The 17,884-nt window shown below is 37.4% G+C and overlaps 1 protein-coding gene across 1 annotated transcript in view; it reads left to right on the top strand.

Moving 5' to 3' along the window:
- Nucleotides 1–17,884, top strand: part of LOC115510437 (sulfotransferase 1C1) — a 44,018-nt gene that overhangs the window by 10,109 nt on the left and 16,025 nt on the right. The window contains exons 2-3 of the mRNA XM_030310292.2: nucleotides 5,240–5,424; nucleotides 7,636–7,764. Coding sequence (XP_030166152.1) covers nucleotides 5,253–5,424; nucleotides 7,636–7,764 — 301 coding nt within the window. The 5' untranslated portion in view covers nucleotides 5,240–5,252. The remainder of the gene's footprint in view (nucleotides 1–5,239; nucleotides 5,425–7,635; nucleotides 7,765–17,884) is intronic.

The following is a 17,884-nucleotide window of genomic DNA, read 5'->3' as shown; positions in this document are numbered from 1 at the left end:
AAGACAAATACTGTATGATCTCTCTTCTATGTGAAATCCAGAAAAAAATATACATGTATTTTTTAAAGTAAGCTCATAGGTACAGAAAACAGATTGGTGGTTGTCAGAGGTGAGGAGAGGTGAGGAGAAAGTGTTATGAGAAATGAATGAACTGTTTTGGTTACATAAAATAAATTTTTAAAAAATATCCTCCCCCCAAAAAGAAATAAAATAAAACAGCTATTTTAAAAATACTCCATATCTTCAAAAAGGTAGAGGAAAGTGTGATCATGGTGGCAGAGATATGTAAGATATATAAAAGACCCAATTAAACTTTCAGAGATGAAAAAAAGAAACAACATCAAATATGGACAACACTATGAACAGGATAAGCAACAGACTGGACAGTGCTAAAGAAAAGATTAGTAAACTTGGAGGTGTAACAAAATAGAAATTATTCAAAATGAAACACAGAAGATCAGGGGAAAAATAGAATGAAGCATCATTAAACTATGGGACATTGTGGGGGTGCCTGAGTGGCTCAGTCGGTTAAGCATATGACTTCGGCTCAGGTCATGATCTCACAGCTCATGAGTTCAAGCCCTGCCTCAGGCTCTGTGCTGACAGCACAGAGCCTGGAGCCTTTTTCAGATTCTGTGTCTCCCTACCTCTCTGCCCTTCCCCCACTCACACTCTGTCTCTCCTTCAAAAATAAATAAACATTTAAAAATAAAAATTAAAAAACTGTGGGACATTGTGCAGTCTAACAAATGTGTAGTGTGAGTCTCAAAATGGGAGGAGAAAGATGAGGAATGGAATAAACTTGAAGTAATGACCAAAATTTTCATAATTGAATGAAAAGTATAAACTCACAGATCCAAGAAGCCCAAATAAATCTCAAGCAAAAGAAACATGAGGTAAAACACATGAATGCACAATAAAATGAAATTGTTGAGGGCCAGAAACAAAAAGAACATATTAAGAGCCATCCAAGAAACAAGATGCAGTACAGAGAAACAGAGATGAGCCAGAGTACATGGAACAACACCCTGAAAGTACTGAAAGACAAAAACGTGCACCTACAATTCCAGACCCAGCAAAAAGCTTCCAAAAATGAAGTCAAAATAAAAACACTTGTTGACATAGAAAAGCTGAGAGAATTACCAGCAGACCAGTCGAAGAAATGGAGAAACAGAAAAGGAAGTTCTTCTGGTAAACGATAACCGGTCAGAAATGTAGGTCTATACAAAGAATGAGGAGCACTAGAAATGGTAAATATGTGGGTAAATATAAAAGGCATTTCTCATAATTTAAAAAATATTTAAAATAAAGATGTCTGTTGAAAGCAAAAGATAACAACAAGGTATTGTAGAGTCTATAATGTACGTGGAGGTAAATATGAATGGCAACCAAGCACAAAGGCTGAGTGGAAACAAAAGGAAGTATGTGCTATTACCATCTTTATACTATATATGAATTAGTATAATGTTACATAGGGTAGAATGTGATGAATTAAAACATGTATACTGTGAACTCCAGAGCAATCATTTAAAAACAAAAACAACTATATATCACTAATAAGCAGATAAAGAAGATAAAATAAAATTATAAAAAGTATTCTAATTAATCCAAAAGAGGGTAAGACAAGAAAAACAGCAAAGAACAGATGAGACAAATAGAAAACACATAGAAAAGTGGTACATTTAAACTCAACCATATCAATAATCACAGCAAATGAAAATGATCTAAACACACAATTTAAAGGCATAAATAGTCAAAGGCAAGCATTAACCTAACACCAAAACCAGATGAAGACATTTCAATTAAAGAATAACAACTACAGTCTATACAACAATATTCCTTGCAAACATGGATTCAAAAATTCTACCAAATCCAACCCAACAATTGACAAAAATGGTAATATGTCATGACCAAGTAGGGTTTATCCCAAGGATGCAAAGTTGGTTTAACATTTGAAAATCAAACAATGTAGTTCACAATTTTTATAGACTTAAAAAGAAAAATTTGTGTAATGGTCTCAGTAAATGCAGAATAATAATTTGACAAAATTCTATATCCATTTATGCTAAAACTCTCATCAAACTAGGAATAGAAGGGAACTTCATTTTACTAATAAAGGGCATTACAGAAAACCTATAGCTAATGTCATACTTGAAGATGAAAGATGGAATGCTTTACTCCCAAAATTGGGAACAAGACCAGGAGGTTTGTTTTTAACCACTTCTGTTCAACATTTTACTGGAAGTCATAGCTAATGCAATAAGGCAATGGGAAGAAAGGAAGTAATATTGTTTTTCTGAAGGAACCAATAAGTAACCTTGTAGAACTAATTAAGTGAATTTAGCAGGATTGCAGAATACAGATCAATACACAAAAATCAATTGTATTTCTATATACCAAGAACAATCAGAAATTGAATTTTTTAAAATACCACTCATGAATAACACTAAAAAATTTTTTTGAAAAATCCTCCACCAGAGTGTCACATTTGTTACTATTGATGAACCTGCATCAGTACATCATAATCATCCCAAATTCATAGTTTACATTAGGTTTCTCTCTTGGTGCCGTCTGATCTATGGGTTTGGACAAATGTATAATGACATGTGTCCATCATTATAGTATTATACAGAGTATCTAAAGACAGTCTCTGCTGCACTTATTCTTCCCTCCCTCCCCCCAACCCCTGGCAACCACTGATCTTTTTGCTGTCTCCATGGTTTTACCTTTTCCAGAATGGCAGATGGTTGTAATCATACAGTAATAAAGTCTTTTCAGATTGACTTCTTTCACTTAGTAGTATGCACTTAAGTTTCTGCCATGTCTTTTCATGGCTTAATAGCTCACATCTTTTTAGTTCTGAACAATATTCCACTGCAACTCATTTAATCATTAAGAGAAAAGAAAGTTCTCCAAAATTGTTTCATTTGCTTCAGTATGCTTTAGGGTACACTTCCACCTGTCTCTTCTCCTCCACCCCCAATATTCATCTCCTCTGATTTTAGGGACATTAATTCCTGGAAAAGTACTGTAATTGCTGCTTTAGAAGTGGAGAGCAGTGTCCTAAAAAGGTGGTTGTCACACTTGTTCTAGGCATCCCAGAGCCCTTTCTTCAAAACAAAATGTATCTGGAAACCCAAAATAGAAGATAGGTAAATGCAAACCTGCCCCATCCAAATGGAAGAACAAGACCCAGAGCCCATCTGCTGGAAAACCACAAGCTCCCAAGCCTCCCCTGCAGTCACAGAGGCATCCCAAGTGATCCAGAAGCATCTATTGCTGCCTGAAAATAGCTAGGAGAGAGATGGAGGAGGGACAGACCAGTTGGAATGACAGACCTGGATGTGGTGTGCCATGCCTGCATGAAGACCCCCAAGGTGGAGGACAGGTGACGGGAAATGCCACAGTCAAGCTCTGTCAAGAGCGCAATTGCATATTCTGCTTGATCACTTTAAATTTTAGGATTGAAGGAAGAGATCTCAGGAAGCAAAAACCTCTTTGTGAATGGAGTGGTCATGATTTTATCTGACTTTCAGCTAAAGAAAATGTTAAATTAGATATGCAGTTAAGTCAGAGGCAACTTGGAGTTATAGCCTGATCCCCTCATGCTACAGATGAGAAAGCAAAACTGAGAATTAAGATTAAAACAGTAGATCACAGAATATCAAGGGCATATGTGTAAATGTTTTCCACTTACAAAGGCTTCTTCAACCTAGTTAATAAGATTCCACTAAATATTTTAAATTACATTTATTGTTTTTAAGTTCTTTGGTTGTCTGACAATAACAAAATAGGAAGAAATCCTAATTACTTCATTAAATCTCACAAATCTAGCAAAATTAAGCTTTGAATTGACTTAAATTCTCTTAAACATTTCTCGTAAACAAAGTAAAATTGCCTAAACTTTCAGCCTAAAATCCCAAGTCTAAACATTAAAATAATAACATATTAACTTATTTTTTTTATTTTTTTAACATTTTATTTATTTGTGAGAGAGAGAGAGAGAGTGCAAGCAGAGAGACAGGAAGACACAGAACCCAAAGCAGGCTCAAGGCTCTGAGCTGTCAGCACAGAGCCCAACACGGGGCTCGAACTCACAAACTGTGAGATCATGACCCGAGCCGAAGCTGGACACTTAACTGACTGAGCCACCCAGGCACCCCAATAACATTTTAACTTCTAATTGCAAGGCTTATCTGTTGGATATTCCAGTATGTCAAAGTTTCTTCTACATAATAAGTACTTACTAAGTGTGCCAAGATTATTCTTAAACTTAAAACTAGTAATGCTGTGGTTTGATTTAGTGTGCTACATTTCTATAATAGATGTAGGATTTCAAGAAACTGAAATAAGTTATCTGCAAAGGGAACAGCTGTGGCATCCCAAGTCAGTGGGGGTTACTCCCCCAAGCAAACTGAGGTTACCTTCTCAGCTGGCAAATGTTGCTCTTCAGCCAGAGATTTGGGGCAGGGTGTGATACCTGGAGCTGTAGACCCGCAGGGAGACTTTCGTGTAATGCAGACCTGACACACTGAGATCCCTTTCTGCCCCACCCGCTCTATGACTCTGGTCAGATCTAGAGCTGTCTAGGTCATACGTGATTTCACCGACCCAATTAGCCCAAGTGATGATTCTGTTCTTGCCCTCTCTTGTTGCTCAAACTTGACAAGGGCCTGTGAACCCAGTGGCCTTCTGCCCTGGTCCTCTCTTGTCACTCAAGCCTCAGACAAGCCATCTCTGATGAGCTCCTTGAAACCCATGCAGTCTAGCTGATTTCCCAGTGTGCTTTCCTCTGAAATATGTTCCTGTCTTCACCATCCTGATGCTCTAAAACAAAGCTATTGAAAATGCTTTCTGGCTCCACCATGACTTCTCTTACTTAAGTTAACATTAAGCATAGTAATGAATGCCCACCATGTCTCTCCTTTCTTTCTTTCTTTTTTTTACATTTATTTTACTTTTGAGATAGAGAGAGAGAGAGTACAAGTGGGTAGGGGCAGAGAGAGAGGGAGACACAGAATCTGAAGCAGGCTCCAGGCTCTGAGCTGTCAGCACAGAGCCCGATGGGGGCTCAAACTCACAGACCGAGAGGTTATGAACTGAGCCAAAGTCAGACCCTTAACTGACTGAGGCACCCAAGTGCCCTTCTCCTCACTTTCTCAGAGAATATTTTCATGACAGGAATGACTGTTCTAAGCTGACACAAGCACACTTTTCTTTTATGCATCTGTCTCATAAGTCTATGTAGAAAGATGTCCCTGGAGGAAATGAAAGATCTTCAGCTGGTGGGAAAATACATACAACCAGAAACCAAGGAAGTGAATGGAATCCTTGTGACCAAGATGATGAGTGAAAATTGGGACAACATCTGGAATTTCCAAGCAAGACCTGATGATCTCCTCATTGCATCCTATGCCAAGGCAGGTAGGTTTGCGAAACTGGAAGTGGGGAGGCCAGCTATAGAGGAGCAGGGGCCTCCTGATTTTAAAAAATGCAGATTTTCTCCAGGCCTGGCCCCAGGAAAAATGAAACCAGACTTGTTTCTGGGCTCCAATCCCCTAAGATCCAAGGTTCTCCTGTTTTCTTAGGTCTCTGATGGAGAAAGAGATTGCCAGAATCCCTAATCTTCAAAGGACTGAATGAATTATTTAAAAGCAGAGTCTGAGAAATTGCACAGAAGTTATCACAGTCATCTTGCCAACCCAGCCACTCCTGGTTCCCATCCACGAGGAAGTCCTGGAGTGACAGCACCACTTGCCCATAAAAAACATCTCTTAGTGGGGGACACTGATGTGGAAATGAGGGCTTTCACCCCAATATGAAATGTTCTGATAGTACTGGGTCCAAACCCCAAGCACAGTGGGAAGAATCTGGAGGAGGGGAGATGATACTTACCAGGACCTCATAAAATGAAGAGGAGGTTGTGACAAAAGTGAAAGTCTGAAAAGGCAAGGGTTCCCAGGCTTGTACAGGGTTGGGAGAATCCTAACTGGGGAAGCTCCAGGAATGATTGATGATCCCCCTGCATTACCTGTGCTTATAATGTCAAGTGACTGAGTGAGGCATGGAAGTTGAAGCTGTAGCCAGTTTGGGAAAGTCCCAGTGACCATTTGACTCATCAAGAGGGACTCTAGGTATTCACAACCAGAAAGAACTCAGAAAATAGTCTGGTCACTACAGTTCTTCAAACCTTCATTAGACTGTTCCTGTCCTCTCTGGCTGGGAATTCCCTCCTTAACCTCACTCTGTTCTCATGATTCAGCATTACTTAAACTAGAGAAGGGTCTTCCTGTCATCAGGGTTCAGTTGTTTCAAGAATCTCCTTCTCTGTCTGATTTGCACAGGACATTTCTCCTGCCCAGAACTGAATTTGAATTTGCATTGCACCTCAGAGCAGAAATGTTTTTCAGCTCACCTTTGAAATTATGCAGTCAGTCCCAAAGCCCCTCATAAGACAGTCCCCAAGTCTCCAGCCTTATTTCCTCACCTTCCCTACCACCTCCTACCCACTGTGAGCCTGCTTTTACTTCCCAGTGAGGAAATGTGACTCTTTATCCTGCTCCTGAGGCTCCCTGCCTGGGATGCCCTGGCTTCTTAATGTGAATGCACATTCAGTCCTGCTTGACTCTACACTCCAAAGCCATCTCAGCTGAGCCTTACTGACCTCTTCCACAGCAAGTTGGATCTCCTCCTCTGTAGACCAGTCCTCTAGCCCTTTGCACATCCTTTCTGGCTTTTACTATATACTGTTCATCTTCTAGTTATCTGTGTATATGTCATATGTATCAGTAAGGAGCAGGTTTTGCTAAAAGCCAGAAAGACACAAATACTTCTGATGTAAAGAGGAAAATGGGTATTTGATGGACAATGAGCACAGTCTACCTCTTTGCCTATCTATATGTCTATGTCCATTCCTCTTCTGTGTCTGTTTGGATTCAATTTGGCCAGAAGTGTCAAAAACCCAAAATAACACAAAAGAAAAAGCAGTCTGGAGAATTAGTAGTCAGTTATGAAATGGTGGCTGCCTTGATCATCAAAGACCTGGGCTTTTTCTAACTTTCTGCTGCACCATCTCCAGGTGTAGCTTTTGGTTTTATTGTCCAATCTGACTCCTGGAGCTCTAGCTATCACATGCACATTCCAAAAAGCAGCAAGAAGGTAGGAAGGGAGGAGTAAGTTCATGTCCCTTCCCTTTAAAGACAACTTCCCAAAATGACATTGCCACATCATGCAAGAAAAATATTACCTTTGAGGCAAGTAGTTATATGCCCAGCTAAAAATTAAGGATCTATTAATTTGAGAAAGAAAGGAAGAATGGATATAATCTAGGCAAAAAGCAGTCACTGTCCTATCTTATCTCCTCCAAAAAGATTGTAAATGTCATAGGACAGGGAGGGTGGCTAATTCATCTCTGTATGTCCCTACATTCACTTGATTCAGTATTCATTCACTCAGACTACATTTACCAGTTGCAAAGCCCTATGCAAGGCACTGGGAATTAAAGAGAATAAGGTAAGTAAGCTGATTCTGTTTAACACTCAGCAAATGTAAATTTTGCTGAATACATAAATAATCAAGGAAATGAATTGAACTGTGCAGTGAGTGGATGGAATTGACAATCAGTATTGCCTCTAGGCACCACCTGGACACAGGAGATTGTGGACATGATCCAAAATGACGGAGATGTGCAGAAGTGCCAACGGGCCAACACCTTTGACCGGCATCCTTTCATTGAGTGGACTCTACCCCCACCCTTCAACTCAGGTAAGTGCCCAAATAAGGCCTATGATGTTGTAGCTAAGACCCATGACTACTGTGTTAGGTGAGTTTGCATCTGAGAATAGAATTATTTCTACAATCAACCTTCTGGAAAATATTTCAAGGTTACTGGGGAAAAGGTTACGATCAAAGTACTCACTTCAATTGGGAAATAATACTCTTAAATTCTTCTTCTAAAATATATGATTGGGGAGGAGCCAAGATGGCAGAACAGCATGGAAGTTTTATTTTGCACCTCATGTCCATGAAATACAGCCAGATCAACACTAAACCATCCTGAACACCTAGAAAACTTATTTGAGAATTAACACAACAATCTGCACAACCTGAACCAGAGAACTCAGCAGGTATATGGTGTGGAGAGGTGAACTGGGGAGAGAGAAGCCATGTAGAGCAGGGAGCTGTTTTTGCTTGAGGAGAGAGGACAGAAACGGGGGGAGAGTACAGGAAAGGCACCCCCCCCCAAGCAGCTGGAGAGAAAGTGGAAAAGTGGAAATAGCTGCAGGAACTGAACTAAAAAGGGAGAAAGGAGAAAGGAGAGGGTTTAAATTCCATTGAGACTCTATAAACAGGGGGAGTGCAGGGTCTGAAACTCTGCAGCTCAATACCTGGCAGTGCTTTGGTGGGAAGGGCAAATTCCCAGGAGCAGAGTGAGGTCTGGGGATCCTCATGAGGAAAAGTGGTTCCCCTGCTGGAAATCCTTTGGTAGAGGCTGTGTGGCCACCTGGTCCCAGCAGACCCTAGGGAACAACCACATTTGCTGCTGCTGGAACAAGGTCATTAAGGGTGAAGCCTGGTGCCAGATGTGTGTTGTGACTTTCCATAATCCCTGAAATGCTGCTGCTACATGATCATGTGAACTTTTTCTGGGGAAGGCTGACACCCAGCCCCAGTCTCTGGGCACTGGCAGCAGCTCGGTCCCACAAAGCTGCCATTGCAGCAGCTCGGTCCCTCATTCCTGGGTGCAGCCAGCACCCGGCCATTGCTTGGTGAGACCCTCCTCCAGAGGGTCAAAGCTGCAGTCCCTCAGAAGCAAGGGGTCAGGAAACACAGCCACATCTGAGATAGAACTCAGGAGAGAGGTGCCACATGGCAACCTGATGGCGTGGTCACAGACAGTGTAAAAGCAGCCAGAGACAAAGGATGGGTGCACAATTGCTGATTGGGGAGAACAGAGTACTGATACTAGAGACTAGGTAACTGGGTGGCATCATTTTCACCCCTCCCGTGCATGCGTGTACACATCTACAAGTGCCACAACAATCCACCCCAGTAAGCTAAGCAGCACCACCTACTGGAGAATGGAGCCATTACACTAAGCCTAGCACAATTGGGCCAATCTCGCTCTTCAGGAACACCACAACTCTCTCTGCCTGCTTAGTTTACGGACTATAAAGTGCTTCATAGTTTGACATCTAGGAGAAAATGATGTAATTTCAGTCGTATTTCAGTCGTTCACTGGTCCATCTATTCAATTTTCTTTTTTTTTTTCCTTTTTCCTTTCTTTTCTTTTTCTTGTAAACAGAAAGAGAAAAAAATTATTTTTATTTTCCATTTTTATTAAAAATATTTTTCTTTAACTTTTTCTACTATATATTTTTATTTTTGTAAAATTTTTCAAATTCTATTCCATCATTTCATTTTATTTCATTCTACTCATTTTTTCAAATTTTCAAATGTTTTTCTTTTTTTTTCCCCCCTCTCTTTTCTCTAATCTATCAAGCTTCTTTCAACAACCAGACCAAAACACACCTGGGGCCTAACATCATTTATTTGATTTGTGTGTCTGTGTGTGTGTGTGTGTGTTGTTTTTAATTTTTTTAACTAAAAAAATTTTTACCTTATTAATTCCTTTTCTTCCTTCAAAACGATGAAACGAGGGAATTCACCCCAAAAGAAAGAGCAGGAAGAAATGACAGCCAGGAACTTAATCAACACAGATACAAGCAAGATGTCTGAACCAGAATTTAGAATCATGATAATAAGAATACTAGCTGGGGTCAAAAATAGATTAGAATCCCTTTCTGTGGAGATAAAAGAAGTAAAAGCTAGTCAAGATGAAATAAAATGCTATAACTGAGCTGCAATGTCGAATGGATGCCACGGTGGCAAGAATGGGTAAGGCAGAAGAGTGAATCGGTGATATAGAGGACAAACATGGAGAATAATGAAGCAGAAAAAAAGAGGGAGACTAAGGCAAAAGGTCACGATTTAAGAATTAGAGAAATCAGTGACTCATTAAAAAGGAAAAACATCAGAATCATAGTCCCAGAAGATGAAGAGACAGAAAAAGGGGTAGAAGGGTTATGTGAGCAAATCATAGCAAAAAAAACTTTTCAAAAAAAAGAAAAACTTTCCTAACCCGGGAAAGACACAGACATCAAAATCCAGGAAGCACAGAGGACTCCCATAAGATTCAAAAAGAATGAAATCCATTTGCAACTAAATGGATGGAACTAGAGGGTATAATGCTAAGCAAAATTAGTCAGTCAGAGAAAGATAAAGATCATATGACTTCACTAATGTGAGGACTTTAAGATACAAAACAGATAAACATAAGGGAAGGGAAGCAAAAATAATATAAAAACAGGGAGTTACCCTAAATGGGTAAAGGGCATTAAAGAATCTACTCCTGAGATCATTGATGCACTATATGCTAACTAACTTGGATGTAAATTTTTAAAAAGAAATTAAAAAAAAAAGAAATTTTGTTAACAGAAAATCTAAAAATAAAATAAAATAAAATAAAATAAAATATGCAATTGGGTAACATCAGACAGCTTACTTCCTACTGGTGATTGGGAATTCAAGAGTGATCATTAATGTATAACACAGAGAAGGCAGGGTGAGGACTCCTAGCATCCAGTGATTAAGAACCATATTCCTCTGTGATTGTGCTCCTTTGGCATAGAGGATTATCTTCAAATATATTTCATCTATAACCAGTCAACCACAGAATCCAACAAAATTATATATAGCATCATTATCATTAACAAACAATTACACTTCACACCAAAGATACTAAGAAACAGCACACATACACAGATATCAAATGTAGGATTTAAGAAACAAAACAGATGAACATAGGGTAAGGGAAAAAAAGAAAGGGAAACAAACCATATGAGACTCAACCATAGAGAACAAACTGAGGGTTGATGGAGGTGAGGTGGGTGGGAGATGGGCTAAATGGGTGATGGATATTAAAGAGGGCACTTGCTGTGTTGAGCACTGGGTGTTATATGTAAGTGATAAATCACTAAATTCCACTCCCGAAACCATTATTACTCTATATGTTAACTAACTAGAATGTAAGTAAAAGTTTGAAAAAAAAAACACAAAATTAAACTTAAAAATTTAAAAAAAAAAAAAGGAAACAGCACACAGTCACAGACAGCACCCTTGAAGAGCTTGAAATCAGTTAAGAATAAAGGACATGTTTTTATAAAGTAAATAGTGGCAAATACTAGCTTTTGTAATAGATGACAACCCAATGATGAAAAGCCATAGACTTTGGAATCAAATAATCCAGCTTCAAATGTTTATCTGGGTGACATTGAGCAAATTATTAACTCTCAAGCCCAAGTTATTTTTTTATTTTTAAAATAATACCTATTGAAAACCCATTATTGATTGGGTCAACTATTCTAGCACCATTAGTTGAAAAAAATATATCTTTTTTTCCCATTGAATAACCTTGGCCTCTTTTCCAAAATCAACTAACCATATATGTATAGGTATATTCTAGATTTTCTATTCTGTTCCTCTCCATTTTGTGTCTATCTCTATGCCAACACTACACCTTCTGCTTGCTGTAGCTTTATAAGCTTTGAAATTAGGTATTATAAATTCAGATTTCTTCTTTTTCAAAGTTGCTTTAGCTATTTTAGGATCTTTGTAAATTCTAGAATCAGGCTGTTAGTTTCTAGGAAAAAAATACATCCCAATATTTGGTTGGGATTGCATTGAATCTATTGATCTGTTTGGGAAGAAGTATTACCCTAACAAAATCAGGATTTCTAATCTGGGAATGTGGTTCATCTCAATTATTTAGGCTTTGTTTAGTTTCCCTTGCTGGTGTCTGGTACCTTCTATCACTTATGTCTGGCACACCTTCAATCAAATTTAACCCTAAAAATGTTTATTTAATGCTATTATAAATGGCATTTTTCTATTTTAATCTTTATTTGTTGCTGGTATACTGAAATATAATTGCTATTTGTATTGGACCTTGTATCCTGCATCCTAGCTTATTGACTCTAGTAACTTTTTTGTATATTCTATTGGGTTTTCTACATGAACCATCATGTGATCTGTGAATAATGAATATTTTTCTTCTTCCTTTCCAGTCTGGATATCTGTTATTTTCTTGTCCTTGCTTTATTGCATTCCCTGGAGCCTCCAGTGCAATGTCAAACAGAAATCATGAAAACAAACATCCTTGTCTTCTTCCTGATCTTAAGGGAAAAGCATCCAGGTCTTACCATCAAGTATGATGCTAGCTAAAGCTTTTTTGTAGATATTCTTTATCAGGGCAAAGAAGCTCCCTTCAATTCTTTATTTTCTCAGAGTCTTTAATCATAAATCACTGTTGAATTTTGTCAGTGTTCTTTGAGCTGGGGATTTAATCCATTCATTTTCAGCCATTCTCTGTTTATGACTATACATTTTTCTCGATTGCTATTTTAAATATATTTGGTTTTGATATGTAGTGTTTTCTTTACATTTCATTTTACCACATTTTTCAGAATTCCTGTAATTTTACACCAGAGACATTTAGTAGATGTTTTTAATTTCCAGATGGAAGGGTGTTTTTTTTTGGGGGGGGGTGCTTTGTATTTAATTACTAGTTTTATTGCACTTGTGATCAAAGAGTGCTGTTTGTAGTATTCCACCTTTTTGAAAATTATTCATTTGTACTATATTATCAATTTTTATGAATATTCTGTGTGCACTTGAGAAAATACATTCTCTATTATCCAGATCTAATATATTCTGTATGTTGCTTAAATCTTATATATGCTTTTTCTTTTTGTCCACTTGACTTGTCATGTACTAAGAATTAAACATCCTATTATTAGTGTATTTCTATTTTTCCTTACATCTACTGTGGTTTCTGTTTTATATAAGTGATTATTCTGTTATTTGGTACATAAATATTCATGATTTTTCTATTATATTATTATAATGGAGACTTTAGCATTATAAAGTTCTTTTAAGTTTTATTTATTTATGCTGAGACAGAGAGAGAGCACACACAAGTACATGCACAAGGAAGGGCAGAGAGAGAGGGACAGAGAGAATCCCAAGGAGGCTCTGCACTGTTAACACAGAGCTTGATGCAGGGCTCAATCCCATGAACCATGAGATCATGACCTAAGCCAAAATTAAGAGTCAGACCCTTAACTGACCAAGCCACCCAGGCACCTCTAGAGTTCCTTTCTTCTCTTATATAATTCTTTTGGGGTTGAATACTACTTTATCTGATAATATCATAATCCTTGCTTTTTTGTAGTTTCCATTTGCATTTTGTATATCTATCTACCCTTTTATTTTTACTCTTTCTTGTGTTTTAGGTGTGTCTTCTATGCTGCATATGGTTGGGTTTTCTCTTATGAGCCAATTTGAACCTATTTTTATTCACTTAAGTAACCTCTATATCCAACATGGGGCTCAAACTCACAACCCCAAGATCAAGAGTCATGTGCTGTTCCAACTGAGCCAGCCAAGCACCCCTTGAATCATCTATTTATAATAGATGATTTAATCCCACTCACATTTATTGATATGACTGATATGTTTGTTCACAATTATGTCATATATCATATGTCATATGTCAAACTAACATGAGTTTACTCCTTAGTGAGTCACAGATAAAAACTACACCAGGTAGAGCTGTCACACAAAGGAAACTTTATTTGCAGCAAATAAGGAGATAATGCGGAATAATTTCCAAAGCCATGACTCTCACAACAAGGGTAAATGGGTTCATTTTATTTAGGGTTAGGATAAATATTCAGAAAGGGGAGTTTTGTCATGTATGTTAAGGGGGAGGCATAACGTCATGCATGCGCCTTAAGGAAACATGCCTATACATACATTGCATGTTATGTTAATGAGGCCTGTGCTCCTCCTTGGGAGGAGATTTTAATATTATAATGAAGTAAAGGTAACTGTTGGTCACTCCACAGGTCACTCCATGGTCCATCTGCACAGATGTGAGTTGAATGTTGAGCTCAAACTGGTCTGGGTGGTCTGGGCCAGTTGGAGCTCATCATCAGGGCAGTCGTTATTGCTTGAGGGATAGTTTTGGTTTCCATCACAGGATGCCATGACCATTGGGTCTTTTGCCCGAGTTAAGAGATAAGCTGAAAAGAAGAGCTTGACAGAAAATGTGAGACAAATGGTGGTGGTTACAAGCAGGTGGGTAAGATCAGGTCTTGGTGTCTAGCTAGTGACAATATTGTCATGTGCAATAAGAAATATTTAGTTTCTTTCCCTATTTGTTATATCCTTTTTGTTTTTCTTTTTTTTTTTTAATGTGTGGGAGTTTTTATTTTTTTAAGTTTTTTATTTTAATTCCAATTATAGTAAACATACAGTGCTATATTAGTTCAGGTATACAATACAGTGATTCAACAATTCTATATGTTACTCTGTGCTCATCACAATAAGTGTATTTATAATCTCTTTCACCTATTTGACCCATCTCCTCATCTAGTTCCCCTCTGGTAACCATCGGTTTGTTCTCCATAGTTAAGAGTCTTTTCTTGATTTGTCTCTCTCTTTTTTTTTTTAATTTTTCTTCTGTTCATCTGTTTTGTTTCCTAAATTCCACATATGAGTGAAATTATATGGTATTTGTCTTTCTCTGACTGACTTATTTCACTTAGCATAATACACTCTAGCTCCATCCATGTCATTACCTCATTGCAAATGGCAAGAGTTCATTATTTTCTATGGCTCAGTAATACTGCATCTTCTTTGTCCATTCATCTATTGATGGACACTTGGCTTCTTCCATATTTTGGCTATTGTAAATAATGATGTAATAAATATAGGGGTCAATATATCCTTTCGAATTAATGTTTTTATATTCTTTGGGTAAATGCCCAGTACTGTGATTACTATATTGTAGAGTAGTTCTGTTTTTAATTTTTTGAGGAAGCTCTATAGTGTTTTCCACAGTGATTGTACCAGTTTGTATTCCCACCAACAGTGCAAAAGGGTTCCTTTTTCTCCACATCCTCACCAACACTTGTTATTTCTTGTGTTTTTGATTTTAGCTATTCTGACAGGTGTGAGGTGATATCTCATATTTTTTTAAATATATACATATATTTTTTAAGTTTATTTATTTTAGAGAGAGAGAGAGAAAGAGACAAGGAGGGCATGAAAAGGGGGCAGAGAGAGATTGGGAGACACAGAATACAAAGCAGGCTCCAGGCTCTGAACTATGAAGGTTTCAAGCCCATGAACTGCAAGATCATGACCTGAGCCAAAGTCCAACACTTAATCGACTGAGCCGCTCAGGCACCCATTATTGTAGTTTTGATTTGCATTTCCCTGATGATGAGTGATGTTGAACATCTTTTCATGTGTCTGTTGGCCATCTATAAGTCTTCCTGGAAAAATGTCTATTCATGGCTTCTGCCCACTTTAGTGGCAAAACTGCCCACTTTAGTGGCAAGTGCCCTTGGTTTTTGTGGCATTGAATTATATATGTTCTTTATATATTTTAGATACTAACCCTTTATCAGATATATAATTTGCAAATATCTTCTCCCATTAAGTAAGGTGTCTTTTTAGTTTTGCTAATTGTTTCCTTTTCTGAGCAGAAGATTTTTATTTTGATGTGGTTACAATAGTTTATTTTTGCTTTTATTTCCTTTGTTTCAGGAGTAATGTCTAGAAAAATGTTGCTATGGCCAATGTCAGAGAAATTACTGCCTGTGCTCTCTTCTAGGATGTTTATGGTTTCAGGTCTCACATTTAGGTCTTTCACCCATTTTTTAAGTTTTATTTATTTTTGAGAAAGAGAACACAAACAGGGGAAGAACAGAGAGAGAGGAGGACAGAGGATCTGAAGGAGCTGACAGCAGCGAGCCTGATGTGGAGCTCAAACTCACAAACTGCAAGATCATAAACTAAGCTGAAGTCAAATGCTCAACTGACTGAGTCACCCAGGTGCCTTTTTCATCCAGTTTGAAGTGATATTTGTGTATGGTGTAAGAAAGTGATCCAGCTTCATTCTTCTGCATGTAGCTGTCCAAATTTCCCAACACTACTTGTTGAAGAATGAGTCTTTTTCCCATTGGATATTCTTTCCTGCTTGTTGAAGATTAACTGATCATATAATTTTGGGTTTGTTTCTGGGCTTTCTATCCTGGTCTATCGCTCTATGTGTCTATGTTTGTGTCAGTACCATAGTGTTTTGATTGCTACAACTTTGTAGTATAACTTGAAGTCCAGAATTGTGATACCTCCAGTTTTGTTTTTCTTCTTCAAGATTGTTCTATTTGGGGTCTTTTGTGGTTTTATACAAATTTTAGGATTATTTGTTGAGAATAAGTGCTGTTGGTATTTTGATAGGGATTGCATTAAATGTGTAGATTACTTTGGGTAGTATGAACATTTTAACAATATTTGTTCTTCCAATCCATGAGCATGGAATGTCTTTCCATTTTTTGTGTGTCATCTTCAATTTATGTCATCAATGTTTTATAGTTTTCAGAGTACAGATCTTTCACTTCCTTGGATAACTGTATTCCTAGGTATATTATTATTTTTGATGTAATTATAAATGGAGTCACTTTCTCAATTCCTCTTTCTGGTGCTTAGTTATTATTGTATACAAATGCAATAGATTTCTGTACATTAATTTTGTATCCTGTGACTCTGATGAATTTATTTATCAGTTCTAATAGTTTCTTGGTGGAGTTTTTAGAGGTTTTTTATATATAGTATCATGTCATCTGCAAATAGTTAAAGGTTTACTTCTTCCTTACCAATTTGGATGGCTTTGTGTGGGAGTTTTTCATTTTTTTTTCTTTAGGAAATTCTTAAGTTTTTTCTAGCAATTGGTTGCTTATGTATTATTATCACCTTTTATAAGTACTTAATCCTCTTTTTTCTTACTTAAGCTTTTACTACCTGATCTGCCAGTTTCAAAGGAATTTTTTATTCCCCCTGTTACTTATACAACTACCAGTAATCCTACTCTAAATTTTAAGTTGCATTCTTTCTACTTTATTACAGCCTATAAGGTTTACATATTGTTCTTCCACCTATCCCTTCATCCCTTTTAAGTTTTAGTTCTAGTATTAAATAATGTGAAATTCTCACTATCAATCCTTGTACTAATGTTTTCCTTTTGGTTAAATCAAACTTACCCTAGTGAATTGTTCAGGAAAATACATATATATTGTATTCTGTGTGTGTTCTTGAATGTTTTAAACTGTTTTCTATAGTGTTGATACTTGAAGCACAGCTTGCCTGGATATATCTTTCATTCACACTTTCTTTCCTTAAGTTTCTTGAAAATGTTCTACTGTTTACTTGCTTTGTGTGATGTTTTTGATAAGTCTGATGCCAGTTTAATTCTCTTGACTTTATGAATCATTTCATCTTTTACCTGGAGTAAGAATTTTTTTCTTTATCTTAAAATATAATAATTTTAGTTTGGTATGTTTCAGAGTTGATCAATAATAATCAACTTTTTATGATATGCATGGTTAAGAAAGTTTTGCAAAGTGTTATATTTTGGCTAGCATGGTTAAGAATACATTGTTTGGCTTGCCACAAAGGTAAAATGATGTCTACCACCACCAGGCAGTCAACAGAAGTTTTGCAATTGTTTTGATGGAGGCAAGTTTCTCCAGAGAAGCAGATAGCTCTTTCAGAAAAGTAGAATCTATGAGGTCTTCAGGTTCCATCAAGTGGAGGCATTTTTACAAATGGAGGCCTCTGTGCTGACAGTTAGCACAGTCATTTCCTTCCTGGGGCAGAGGTGATCTCAAGGTGGGAATCCCAAGTTCAAGTAAGGTTGAAGTACATTGTCTCTCATCTTTCCCTTGGGTTGTGGCATTGCTGTCTGTAAGGCAGTCAC

This window comes from Lynx canadensis, chromosome A3, assembly GCF_007474595.2.
Source record: "Lynx canadensis isolate LIC74 chromosome A3, mLynCan4.pri.v2, whole genome shotgun sequence".
Lineage (NCBI taxonomy): Eukaryota > Metazoa > Chordata > Mammalia > Carnivora > Felidae > Lynx > Lynx canadensis.
Note: the sequence above shows the minus strand (reverse complement) of the source record. Positions and strands in the feature narration are given on the sequence as shown.